The 13,647-nt window shown below is 33.4% G+C and overlaps 1 protein-coding gene across 2 annotated transcripts in view; it reads right to left on the bottom strand.

Annotated features, from left to right (window-relative positions):
- LOC117112592 (protein CASP-like) overlaps positions 1–13,647 on the bottom strand; it is a 38,861-nt gene that overhangs the window by 4,942 nt on the left and 20,272 nt on the right. Inside the window, exons 10-15 of one of the 2 annotated variants that reach the window (XM_033255691.1) lie at positions 12,776–12,904; positions 11,893–12,094; positions 10,420–11,007; positions 9,508–10,161; positions 8,756–9,259; positions 5,241–8,275 (exon numbers count right to left, since the gene is read on the bottom strand). In XM_033255691.1, the coding sequence (XP_033111582.1) occupies positions 7,623–8,275; positions 8,756–9,259; positions 9,508–10,161; positions 10,420–11,007; positions 11,893–12,094; positions 12,776–12,904 (2,730 nt within the window). In that variant the 3' untranslated portion in view covers positions 5,241–7,622. Of the gene's footprint in view, positions 1–5,240; positions 8,276–8,755; positions 9,260–9,507; positions 10,162–10,419; positions 11,008–11,892; positions 12,095–12,775; positions 12,905–13,647 lie in introns of those variants that run through there. The other variant, XM_033255692.1, reaches the window with a different exon arrangement.

The raw sequence follows: 13,647 nt of genomic DNA, 5'->3' as shown, positions 1-13,647 counted from the left end.
GCTGTTTAACACATTTAAAATTCAACATTTTATTGCACTACGGTGTTACATGTTTTATTTGTCTATCTGCTCTGCTATATATTGCTATATACTGCATTGAGCACTCTTGTCTACATGATCTGGTTTAAGCCAACCACACAGATTATATTATATATATATATACATATATACACATATACTTTTTATTTATATATATTATATAGACATATTTTAGAATATGCTTATACGCGAATGTTTTCTTTACGCTCAAAATTTATATATATATATATATATATATACATTATATACACTCTTTATTTATATATATTATAGACATTCTATTTAACATAAATCAGACGTTGTATTGCTATCAATAAATTACAAACAAAATGCTTCACTGCAATATCCTAGATTAACTGATAATCTTGCTGTCTTCAGTTCCCTCATGGTTATTTATCTTTCCATCATTCCTTGCGAAGAAAACACATGATTGTGTTCATTAACAACTTCACATAATTATCAACATGCTTCGTGGACATGTCACATTACTACAAATAATATCAGAATTAAATTATTCCCAGTCCGATTATTAACAAGCGTGTTCAAGCAATAATGAAATATATTAGGGGAAAAAAAACACCTTGGAATCAATTAATTACAAACAAAATGGAATTCTATTATAACTGTGTTTATATTTTACTTCAGTGATTAATATTAAGGCCTCCCAGATGTCTTTCTCTTATAGCAATACAACACCTGATTTATGTTTAATAGAATGTAATCATTTATTTTAATATCATTGTCTCACATCAATTTCTGGGAAGTTCAATCCATCAGAGAATGTAGAATGAATGAATGATTAACTAATCAATTAGGTTAGCAGGTCTTATAATATATTCATTTAAAATCCTTATTATCAACATAATTATTACCAATATCATGTTTTCGTATCTGATCTTTTTCTACTGTTTATAGTATTGTATTAATTAATGACCGAGTCTGGCATTTCATATGTTATTGCATATACAAATACTCAGAGATGGGGCTCTTAGTGATGTCATCATTTTTTCTATTATAATTATACCCTAAATTCCCATTTGACTTTTTGAGTATTAACAGTAGCACAGGTTTTTTTTTTTGGTTTTTTTTTGGTTTTTGGGGGGGGGGGGGGGGAGGAACTGCTGTTGGGATCCCAGAAACAGGGCAGCCACAGGGTATCTAGGTTGAGTTTGCATGACAACTGGATCAAAAGTAGTTGGTCGCTTAAATTCCCAGTGTTTTTTTTTCCATTCCCAATGTGTGGGTTTTCTGTTGATTAAAAAATTTATTATTATTATTATACCTCCATGGTTATTGTAATTGTGGATTTCAACGTTTCGCTCTATGATTTTATTAGAGAAAAATATGCTTATCTGCTTGGGTTGGGCAGTGGCTATTAAGGTCTGTCCACATTAATCAGGCTTTTTGTGAAATATCTGAAGTGTTCAAAATGATATTGAATACTCTTGAACACCCCATATTGTTGGAACATAAGTGCTCCCAGCGGCCCCCGTTTTGTTACTGGACCTGCAATTATTTGGGACCCAGTCTGCATTTGTTTAAGCTACGCTCACATCAAAGCCCAGATCCGGTCTGGTTCCCGGACAAAAAATCGTGTAAAGTGGGTTCAGTGGTAAAGAATAGGACCATTCACATCAAATTTGTACGATTTCCAATCCGGACGCCAAACTCCGGACCGATGGATTTGAGAGCGGTTTGTATCGTGAAATCGTACATTTTATTCACTTGGACCAATCAGCAACAAGCTTGGTTGGTCCAAACCAATCGAACGCATACGTACTTAACCCGAATAACCGTGTTCCGTGCGCAATGTTAAAAAAAACGTAGCAACTCACAATTTTTTGTCGGGGTTGCGAACCGGATCCGGCCTTTGATGTGAACGTAGCTTTAGAGGTGTTACTCATGTAGCGTGCAATGTAATGTAGTTAGATTTATATAGCGCTGTTATACCGAAAGGTCTCGAAGTGTTGGAGGCGTGGACTAGCTCGTACAGTAACTTTCTTCTCCCCTAAGGGTCTCTTCATGTCTGAGCTACCCAGTAAACCAGTACCAGCTTCTCTCATCTGTCCATAACAGAGGTACTAGTACATTTCTGAAAAGGCGCTAAAGAAATAACTGAAGAATATATAATAGACCCAGTAAACCTAGACATGAAAGCGGTTAGTAAAGAACCACCATCCATCCATCAGTTATTTCTATCAATATTTAATCTATTTATAGCTTCATAAGACACAAACAACGCATGACTGAATATTTTACTCTTGTCGGTATTTTTTTATTTTCATGGCATGCATTTCAAAGACAGGTATCCGGACAATACAAACAGGTCACACACAAAACTTGGACTACTAAACCTAGGAATACTGTAATCGACTACAATTCTATGCGATCGCTGTATTCAACAGCCATCTGAATCATAGCAAGTAATACCGTGTATCGCAGAAAGTCGCATAGCAGGACTAACATGTATTACATTATGCTTATAACATATCCATGTTTGGGGATGTAGCTTTCTGTTAAGCTACTAAAAAGAGATTGTTTTTCACTTTCCTCTCCCTAAAGGAAAGGTGTGCTGGGTATATTTTTAGACATGTGGTATTAAGTTTTATTTAGCACAAGGTACACCAAAACTGGTTCTTATCCCTGATAACACAGAACTTGAGAATGTTCCACTTTTAACTGGCATGGTTTTTAAAAATTTATTTTATATTTAACCCAAACAATTTAGCAAGCTCAACACAAACATTAAATTCTGTCCATATTGACTCCACCAGATTAAATACAAAACCTGATTGGATACATGTCACTTCGTTTACAGATAGGAATGTGCATTTCTATCATTTTAAGGTTTACAATTTCATATTTAAATGTTATCAATTCAGACATCACTCTAGAAATTTAAGTAAACAAATAATATATTCTAGAAAATTGATTCTGAAAGTAAAATGAGTTTTCGTTGGCAAGTTTAAAGTTTCAAAGCCTATACATAAGCCTTTGGTATTCAGTTTTTCATGATTCAAGAACAATTAATTTATTTTTTTTTTATATAAATACAGCCAATTTGCAGAGAAAAGCTTTTCCATATCAGCTTGTTATTATTTTTTTCTATTTAAACTTTAAAAACAATTGCTACATCTAATATGTACAATTTTTACGATATAAAAGTTTATTTTCCATCACCACCCTTAAATTTTGTTAATATCCCATGATTTTTGGAGGTTTCATGACCAATTTACAGAAACTAACCTAATTACTTTCATTTTTAGGATATGTGATGAATATTAAAAGTCCATGAAAAATGCATAAATATCATGATGAATAAAGATACAGTTCACATATTCTACCTGAATACTTTTCTTACTTCAATACTACTACTATTGGAATCTCAAAAAATAAGAATCTCTATCCCCATGACAATACAATTTTACCTTGTAATGTACATCTTTATTTTAGACTGGCTCATTAAACATTAAGACACCCCCTCCCGGACAAAACCCTCCACGGATGCCCTTTAAGCTTACATTACTACACAGGGGCCGGTAAACCAAGCCTTGTTGGAAGCACAAATAATAAACAATATAGATACAGTGTAATTAACATTTTATCATTGATTAATTTATATCAGTCCTAAATTTTACTACACAGAGCAAGGTTTACAAAAGATTACGCAAGGGACGTTGGAGAGCCATGGTTCTTTGGCAAGATGGGCAGTGTGAACATAAAATACTTTTTGGAAGTGGCAAAGGAGATCATAAATAAAAATAGCACATAAAACTCTGTCCGCACTAGAGTATCAATTTTTCTGTGACAAGTATCATTTTGTTGCCTATATATGGACATGATGATATCACATCATACCCATATATTAAGCTCTGTCCACACTATTAAATTTTGTCACAAAAAAAATGTGATATGCCCATATTTGGATGTAATATGACATCACTATATCCATATATGGATGTAATATGACATCACTATATCCATATATGGATGTAATATGACATCACTATGTCCATATATGGATGTAATATGACATCACTATGTCCATATATGGATGTAATATGACATCACTATGTACATATATGGATGTAATATGACATCACTATGTCCATATATGGATGCAATATAACATCACTATGTCCATATATGGATGTAATATGACATCACTATATCCATATATGGATGCAATATGACATCACTATGTCCATATATGGATGCAATATGACATCACTATGTCCATATATGGATGCAATATGACATCACTATGTCCATATATGGATGCAATATGACATCACTATGTCCATATATGGATGCAATATGACATCACTATGTCCATATATGGATGCAATATGACATCACTATGTCCATATATGGATGCAATATGACATCACTATGTCCATATATGGATGCAATATGACATCACTATGTCCATATATGGATGCAATATGACATCACTATGTCCATATATGGATGCAATATGACATCACTATGTCCATATATGGATGCAATATGACATCACTACCATATATGGGCACATCACGTAAATTTGTCACATAAAATTTGATGGTGTGGACAGAGCTTAATGCATTTGTCACATAAAACTTAATAGTGTGGACAAAGAAATTAATATAAATATTCAAGAAATGATGGCCAGTGTCAGATTTGTGTCTGTCAGAGTCACTAGCTTATTTGATCAGACTTTTTTTGACATCATAAAGACTTTCCATGTCTGCTAGTAATTAGAAAAAGTAATATTTCAGTCTAATCACTGACAATTTTTTAGGACTTGCGCTTCAGTGGGCATTTTGCCAACAATCCATGTTATCATTCCAACACCCCAGTGATTTCAGAAAAGATTTCAGTAATCACCGAAAAGCATTCCCCAGAAAAGGATTTTTCCGGAAAAGGATTTTGCCAAAAAAGAATTCCCCTGGAAAAGAATTCACCAAAAAGGTTTCCCCTAGATTGCCAGTAAATGTGCTTGCTTCAATAATGAATACCTCCCCTCAATAAATTATTGGATCTCCCTTCCCCTAACACACCTTAAGGCTGAAGCCCTTGATTAATTTGCACCAAACCCACCAATCATTATCAGCAACCTTATGATTAATTCTCCATACTTGAAATAAACAAAAATGATAATACAATTCTACTTGGCACCTAATTTGCATAATACAGTACATTCAACAGTTGGTAACATATAACATAATCATAAATATTTCTTTTACGAGCATAAAAGCAGAAACAGTTATAAAATAAACATTTAAAAATAATTTGACAATGAAAACAGAAATGTAACTACTCTTTATACAATGTGGTCCTTGAATAAGGAATGAAAGAATATTAGATAAATAAGTGAACCTACAAAAGACAAAAACAAGTCTCCAAATATTGATCATTTAAACTTTGAAGGGGGACACTACAAGGTGATCTGGATAATCTTGAACCAGAGTGGGAGGAAAAAATTTCCATAGCTTTATGATCAAGGCTCTCAATATTACAGTAACAATCTTTTAAATGCTTACAATAGTGCATGACCCCTCTGTATACATTATATTTATTAAAATCTTGTAAGTTATCCTTATTATTTTTTTTCAATCATTTTGGAAAGCACCAGTCTTAAGCTGCAGACTATTAACTCTTATTTTTTTACAAAAAAAACAAACCAAAAACCATGTGACATGTCTAAATATGGTCATGTCATCATGACCATATATAGGCATATCATGTCTATATATGGTATACAACTGTCATGACATTATAACATCATGACCATATATAGGCATATCATGTCATGACATCATAACATAATGACCATATATAGGCATATCATGTCATGTATACAACTGTTTTTTTGTCAAAGAAAACTTGACAATCTGGACAGAGATTAAATTAAATAACAGCCAAAAAATTTGAATTCATTGATTATTACGATTAATTTGCATTTCTTTAAAATCCCCTTCCTATTCCCAACCCAGACATCCTAGTTCAAATTTCAACGCAAGTTATATTTATTATCTTTGGTAACCACTCGTTAAAAGCAGTGTATTTTAATCCCAGCTTCACAATCTTGGCATTGCTTGTTTGCCATTAAAACAAGGTATTTTGTAGAAAATTTTTAAAAAAAATAACCGTGTTGCTGTTGGACATCTACAGTAAGCTATGCGGTTTATGCAACTTGATTGCACCATTGTTGGTAATTAGCCAATAAATATCAAGGATGTTCGCCTTAACTTAACACAAAGAATACTATAGACAATTTATTTTTTTACAAAGGGTATAAATTCACAATTTAAAATTAGCACAAGGATATTTGAAGTAATTGTAGGATAATACTATTAGTTATTCTTTGAGAAGTTTAAAAGATTATTTAGGTAAACTCATAAAAAAGGATGACAACAATGAATTTTATGAAAATAATAATATTCATAATAGAATAATAATAATAATAAAAATAATAAAACTTGATATAAAAGTAAATGTGTTTTAAAAAGGCTTGATTTCATTGATAACCATTACTTTAAGTTACTATACATGAAGCACAGAATTACTAGTATATGTAACTAATATTTTTAAAATGTTGTATGACATAACATATATCATACAATGATTTAATAACAAAACAATAATACAAAAAAAGTTTTCATCTACCTTAAATAAAATGTTCATTGTAAAGTTATGTAACTTTTAATTAGCACCAGATGTAGTGTTCTACAGTGGTTTTTCACACTTTTACAATCCACTTGTATTACTGTGTATTACTGAACAATCATAATGATTATAACTATAATAAAAACCACTAAAATAACAGATGACCAAAAAAAAAGAATGATGATCATACTAAATAGCAAAAGTATAAATAAGCAAAATGCTGTTATTCAAATCTAATTCATTGTAAGTTATATCGACCAATCATTCAATGTTTGTCATTATAGCCCTATCATCGGTAGATTTAAAATGGGGCACGTCATGGCAAAATGGCTAAAGTTGTTGCACATACCAACATCGAGTAAATGAGCTATGAGTATGGCTTAGAAATCAATTTTTGTTTTCATAATTTATAATTACAATTTAATATCTAATAAAATGCGTCCCAAAATTATATTTTTGGAAATGGACAAAAAAGGCAAAAGGTTATTAGTCCACATCCTTTTGGTATTATATTCCATTAACAAAAAGCCTGCTTGAATAACTTTGGAAGGTGATTCACTGAAAACCATCTTTGGCTGTTACTTCTGCTCCTCAACAATAACCAAGGCTTGAAAAATTCAATTTTAGTGAATTGCCCCTCATTTTAAAGATTACAGTAGGCCTACATAGTCTGAAAATACCAATAACTTGAATTCCAATTTTTGCTTCAACTTAGCCATTTTGTCATAACTCTCCTCAAATATTGAACACAAAAGAGTAGATTTTTTTTTCAGGAATCGAAAAGAATTCAAGAAAGTATTTCGAACCACATAATACTGCGTATGGTGATAGCTGATAGGGGAAAATGCAGTAAACGAAGCACACATCATCGTAATTTCATCTTCTTTCATTTGCAGCATTTTCTTGTACAAAGTGATGTATAAAAAAACACATTAGAACTCCCACTCATCCTGCACCAGTTCCTCTTTCTCTTGAGTGTCTATATCTGTTGGTTTTGTTGTCGATTCTGTTGCTGATGTTGCGCTGTTGTCAGCTTTCTCCTGCTTTATTTTCAGTTTCTCAATCGTACTCATAGAAAAATCTTTCGGTTCATCATCAATATCCTGAGCAGAGTTTGACGTTGTGCCCAAAGTCTGATGTCTACTATTCATGTTGTCAACCGCGAGGGCTTTTTCGTTACTGTCCATTGGATAAACAACAAGTTGATTATGTTGGTTCTTGCCGACCATAGTTGGTAAGGGGGAATCTGGAATTGACACTTCATCATCTGCTATGGAACCGTTCCTTGAGGTTGATCCATCTAAGTACCCTCCCGATCGCACGAATGCATCCATGTACGACCCAACCTCGGCATCTTCTATTGCAGAACCTCGCTTTAATCTGGAACGATGGTTGTGAAACCAATTTGTTACGGTTGAAACAGAGAGATTGGTTGACTGTGCAATGCGATTCATTGCTTCACTGGACGGATATGGATCTTGGAGGTAAACTTCTAAGAGTGTTGCTTTCTCCTCGGGAGATAAGAGCACACGCGGTCTTTTTGACAATGGACTATTACTATTTGGCATCATCAGCATTCGCTTTGCTGTTGATAAATTTAAACAGAATGAAAAAATATTATTAGCACCTATAATAAACTATCAGTCAGGAAAACTTTTTTTTCTAAATAATTTAGATTCAACATTTTTGGCACCATTAGGTGAGATGTTTTTATATTGTTTCAAAATTATTTCAAATGAAGATTAATTTTGGCCTGTGAACACAACAGCTGCCAAAAAAACAAAAAAAAAAATTAGTTTATTTTTATCATGCCCATCACCACTATTAACTTCACCAATAAGATTTTGTTTTCTTCTTAACAATAAATAACTATAAACGTTTATCAACTGGATATCTAAAATGTACAGTATTTCAAGCAAAGCTTAAGGGTGTACTTGACATGACAATTGCGAATCGCTTACTACATCATAGCACTATGGCTGGATACCAATTGATGCTAAACCAGTCTATAAAAGGTACTTTATAAATAAATCATGAAAAAAAAAATAATATAATGTATACTTACGTCTGCGTTTTGGTTTGTAGTTTTTCACCATTTCAGTTCCATTGGGATCGTTTAACCACATGTGCATACGTATGTATGGTTCACGCCCTTTCATACTCAGCTTCAACCACATCTTGGGTTTGGACAGTAAATCACTGACAGAACCTTGAGTCAGGCCTAACACAGCTTCACCGAATGCCCTCTGGCCTACATTATGCATGCCCAGAACCGTTTTCACCTGCCGTGCGAGTTCGTAAGTATCCAAGTACTCGATGGTTGCAGCTTTGTCGCGTACAGGTGGAAGGTCGGGCAGCGGTTCAGGGGAAAACATGTCATATAGCTCCGATTCTGTTTGTGGGTTCGGTGTTGAGGGTTGGCTCTGGTTTGTTTGTAGGTCTATAGGGGAGTCTGATGGTGGAGGGTTTAAAGGTGGAGTGACTGGCATCGGTGGGGTTTGTTGGCGTAGTGTACCGCAGTGTGTTGGTGACGATATTTGAGATTCCTCATCCATGTTACCATCTATACCTGTCAGGGTATTAAAAAAAATATGTGCTTAATTAAAAGGATTACATAATTTATCAACAACAATCAAATTTCGATGAAACATGTTTTTTCCCTGATGTACTTTTTTACTACAAAAACCATTAATCGATTACCAATAAATGAAAATGGCTATTTCAATATTACATAAAAATGATATAACTTATGTCTATTTAATGTAATTGGCAAGAAAAATATTTATACAGCTCAAAAAAAATTTCAAAGGTACTCACCAGTCTTGGCTGAATCCTCCTTTAATTTCTGAATGTTGTTTTCTTCGGCTAACCACAGCTTCATCCTAATATATGGTTCACGACCTCTGGGTGTCAAGCGCCCCCACTCTTTAGGCCTACTTAGAAGATCACTGACGCTTCCTTGAGAAAGACCTAAAACAAGTTCACCGAAGACTTTCTGGGAAATACCGCTCTTAAACAATATATCTTTCACCTCCTGACACAGGTCAACGGTGTTAAGGTTCTGACTCTGCCTGAACTGTTCTGTAGTAAGAGGCTGGAGCATGTGCCTGCGCCACACTCGCATCAACCCCCGACTATCATCACCAGAGCTGCTCTCCCCTTCGCAGTCCCCTGAGATGCTGTGCCGTGGACTCGTGCTAGGATCATTGCTTTGAGACCTGACTGGGGTCTCCGTGATTTGTTGGTGGGCTAACTCTGCACACTGAAGAAGAGCTTCACGTGCACGTACACTTGCTTGAGAACAGTGGGCGCCGTTTGCTACTTCGCTTTTTATTGACATTTCATGCGATTTTTGTGCATCAATTTCTTGCCTGGCTAATGCTAAAATATTGCTAACAGCTTCTTCTGTGGAACCGCTACTATACGTTGGCAATTGAGTTGGTGGCAAATACTGTGGCGATGCTTCTCTTCCTGCGGTTGGAATAATAGTGACATTTTAATGGTCAGATAAATGCATTCATTAATACATTAACTTAATACTCAAGGTACATTTGTATTTGTAAAATTAATAATTAAGTAATTTTACTAAGTGTTTTCACCTGAATATAAAAAATGCATGAATTTAATATAATAAATTCTGATTTGCTTTTTAATGACAAAAATTATATTTTGCCAAACAATAAATTATGAAATCTACATAAAAACAAAGCATGATTTAAATATTCTCACCTTTCCGATGGGCATTTATCATCTTGAGTTTCGTTTTTCCTTGTGGATCAGTCAGGAAATGAAGCATTTTGATATAGGGTTCTCTACCCTTCAAAGTCAATTTATCCCAAGGCTTAGGCCGTGATAAAATGTCGCTTACGGAGCCTTGGCTAAGTCCGAGAAAATATTCACCAAACACCCGCTGCCCGATTCCGTTACGTAACAAAAAGTCTTTCACCTTGCGGGCAATTTCTATCGTATCAATTGGGTCATGGTTCAGTGCAATGGTGCTTGATGGACTGGCCTGAGATTCATTCGGCGTGCTACGTTGCGAGCTACTGTCTCTACTGTTGGGGGAGCTCTTAAACATAGGCCTGACAGCTGGGATATTGTTAGGTAGTAGAGGGCGCTGTGGGTTCAATGCTGGATGGAAGTGGTGTGATGCTTGCGTTGTTGGGGTAAGTGCATTGAACGTCGGTGGAATCACTATAATGGGTTGGATGATTTGCGAGTTCTGCGGTGAGGTCATTCCCTTCTGGTTGTACGCTGCCGCCACTTGATGACCGACCATGGATGCAAATGCTTGGGCATGTGCAAACCCCCCATTTCCTGTAAGAGAGTGTACAAAATGCATTTTGTAAATTTCTTTAATTGATTAACTTTTTATGTATTTTCAGGCTTGCCAAATTATAATCGTATAATTAATCTCCACGTAGACACAGACACTCACAAGACAATTTTTATAGAAAATTTTTTTTTAAAGACATTTTTTTTGAAAATTTTTTTTTTTTTTTTTTTTTTATCTTTATTTTTAAACAAAATGCACTTTATACCTGACTTACTAGTTGTATTATGTGGGTGATAAAATGTACAGATAAAAGCGCATTAACAAATTTTATACAGAATGAAGGATAGTATATGGAATGGTTTGGATTCAAAAAAAGAAAGCTTGTATATTCTTTATGAAGTTCCTAATGAATTTTTGTTCATACAAGAAAAATTGCAACTAAAAAGCAGGTAGTTTTGTAATCAGAAGTTAAATTCTATTGGTACATCCTATCAAATTGTTCAAAGATAATGAATTTTATAGGAAAACCCTGAAGTGAATCACAATGTAAATCACATGATAACCAATAAAGTCATGTCCAGGCTATCAAATTATCTTTGACAAAAAACTGTTGTATGCCCATATATAGTCATAATGTGCCTATATATGGTCATGATGTGCCTATATATGGTCATAATGTGATGACATCATGCCCATATTTAGGCATATCACATGTTTTTGTCAAACAAACTTTGATAGTCCTGATAGTACGATGAGTATTATCTCTATCACACTTGTAAGGTAATCAATGAACTTCCTGCATCTCGACTCCTACCAATTGATATGATATCTATATTAATGCAATTAATCATACCCAATTATTAGATATTATGTATAAACTCACAATGTATGACTCATTGAAAAATTTAAATAATGAATGTACTCACCGTTAATTTCTTGGTTGGCAACTTTTAAGGTAGTGTTTTCTGACTGGAGGGCACGGTTTTTCTCGAGAAGAAGCATTTCTAAAGTTTTGTTGGATGTGCCTTCTTGGTCTACGCCGTTCGACGAGTTGAACTCGGTTGCTTTAATGACATTAAGTTCACGCTTTGTTTCATCATAATCGTTCTGGGACTGTAGTTTTTCCTCCTGAAAAAATATTATAATCACAATTATTATTAATTATAAATTATGTTTACATAATTGAAATAGTACAAAAATTAAACAAAATTATTGTACTTATATAAGTAATGACAGCTGCTAAATCAGGTTATGACAGATTACCAACAATACAAAAGAATCAGATTATAAATCTTCCTATAATTATAATTATTAGTGGTTTATGTATTGCAGGTGATGGATCAGCATGTTTAACTTAATCAAGTGTTTATGTGGAACAAGCATCTATCTTATACAACTACCCATGAGTGATTGCCCACAGGATATAGGTTTGCACAGCCATAGGCTTTTATCAATTTTAACAGAACATTTTTTAGGAACTTCCACTTTTTCACAATGAGTTGGAGAGGGAAGTTGAAATTTAGTCACTGATTCTGTTGGCATTTTTATAATTTTTTTAAATATTTGATTTAAGATTGTACTACAATTTAAGTTAGGCCTAGTTCAGGGGAGACTAATTTACTATTTACGCTGATTATTGGACAATGATAACTTATATCATCCACATTGAATGTTTTTTCCAGATTTCACAATAAACATTAAGTTACTATCTTTCAATTTACACTAATTTAATTTATAATTCTAAAACCTATTCTATACAACAGAATATAATTTCTTGCCAAAAAACCTGAATTGCGCTATTAAACATACCAGTTTGCGGAAAGCTGTATCTCTCGCGCTGAGTTGTTCCTCCAATTTTGAAAGCTGACTAGAACTAGTGTCACGCAGCTTAGCATTGGTTGCCTGTAGCCTTTGTACATCCTCTACTAATTGAGATATCTGAATGAAAAAGGTAACACAAACAAAACACAATGAATACTATAGTAGTAATAATATTTGACAAACATATTGACAAACATCCTAATCCTTATTCAAGAAATAATAAAAAAAAGTCTATACAAAAAATATAAAATATAAAACACACTACAACATACTATTGTCTGCATATAATTAAAAAATGATTAAAAAATAAAAATGTAATTGCATCACCTGGATAAATTTATTGTTGGTTACAATAATATAATCAGTTCTTTTGATCAATAATTACTAGATTGAGGGCAGTATTGCAGAATTATGAAAATTTAATTAACTAACAAGCGATAAGAACAAGAGGCATGTAAATGAAGATCATAATTAATTTACACATATTTTCCAGGGAGCTTGTAAGAATGCAATAATTTAAAATTAATGAAATATTCCAGAGTAGTCCATCAATGACAGTACTAGTACATTTGTCAGTATTGAACAATGGCGTTAATTAATATGATCAAAGTTCATCATTATTATTAGGAAATCCTGTAATTATTACCAAAAAAAAATAATCTAGTCAAGTATTTAATTGTGTTTTATTGGCTTGATTCTTGGCAATTAATAATTTTATTAAATCAATACAGGTATCAAACAATGGAGATATAACCTAAGTTCGAATTAACAAAATAGCCAATTAAATTTATATACACAGAACCTGGTGAAATTCTTCCATCATTCTAATATTATTTAATATTACAAGATTTGGTTGGTTG

The sequence above is a fragment of the Anneissia japonica genome, unplaced genomic scaffold (assembly GCF_011630105.1).
Source record: "Anneissia japonica isolate Jap-2015-1 unplaced genomic scaffold, ASM1163010v1 scaffold287715_len1027211_cov185, whole genome shotgun sequence".
Lineage (NCBI taxonomy): Eukaryota > Metazoa > Echinodermata > Crinoidea > Comatulida > Comatulidae > Anneissia > Anneissia japonica.
The sequence above is the reverse complement of the archived record's forward strand: the minus strand, read 5'-3'. Positions and strand labels throughout refer to the sequence as shown.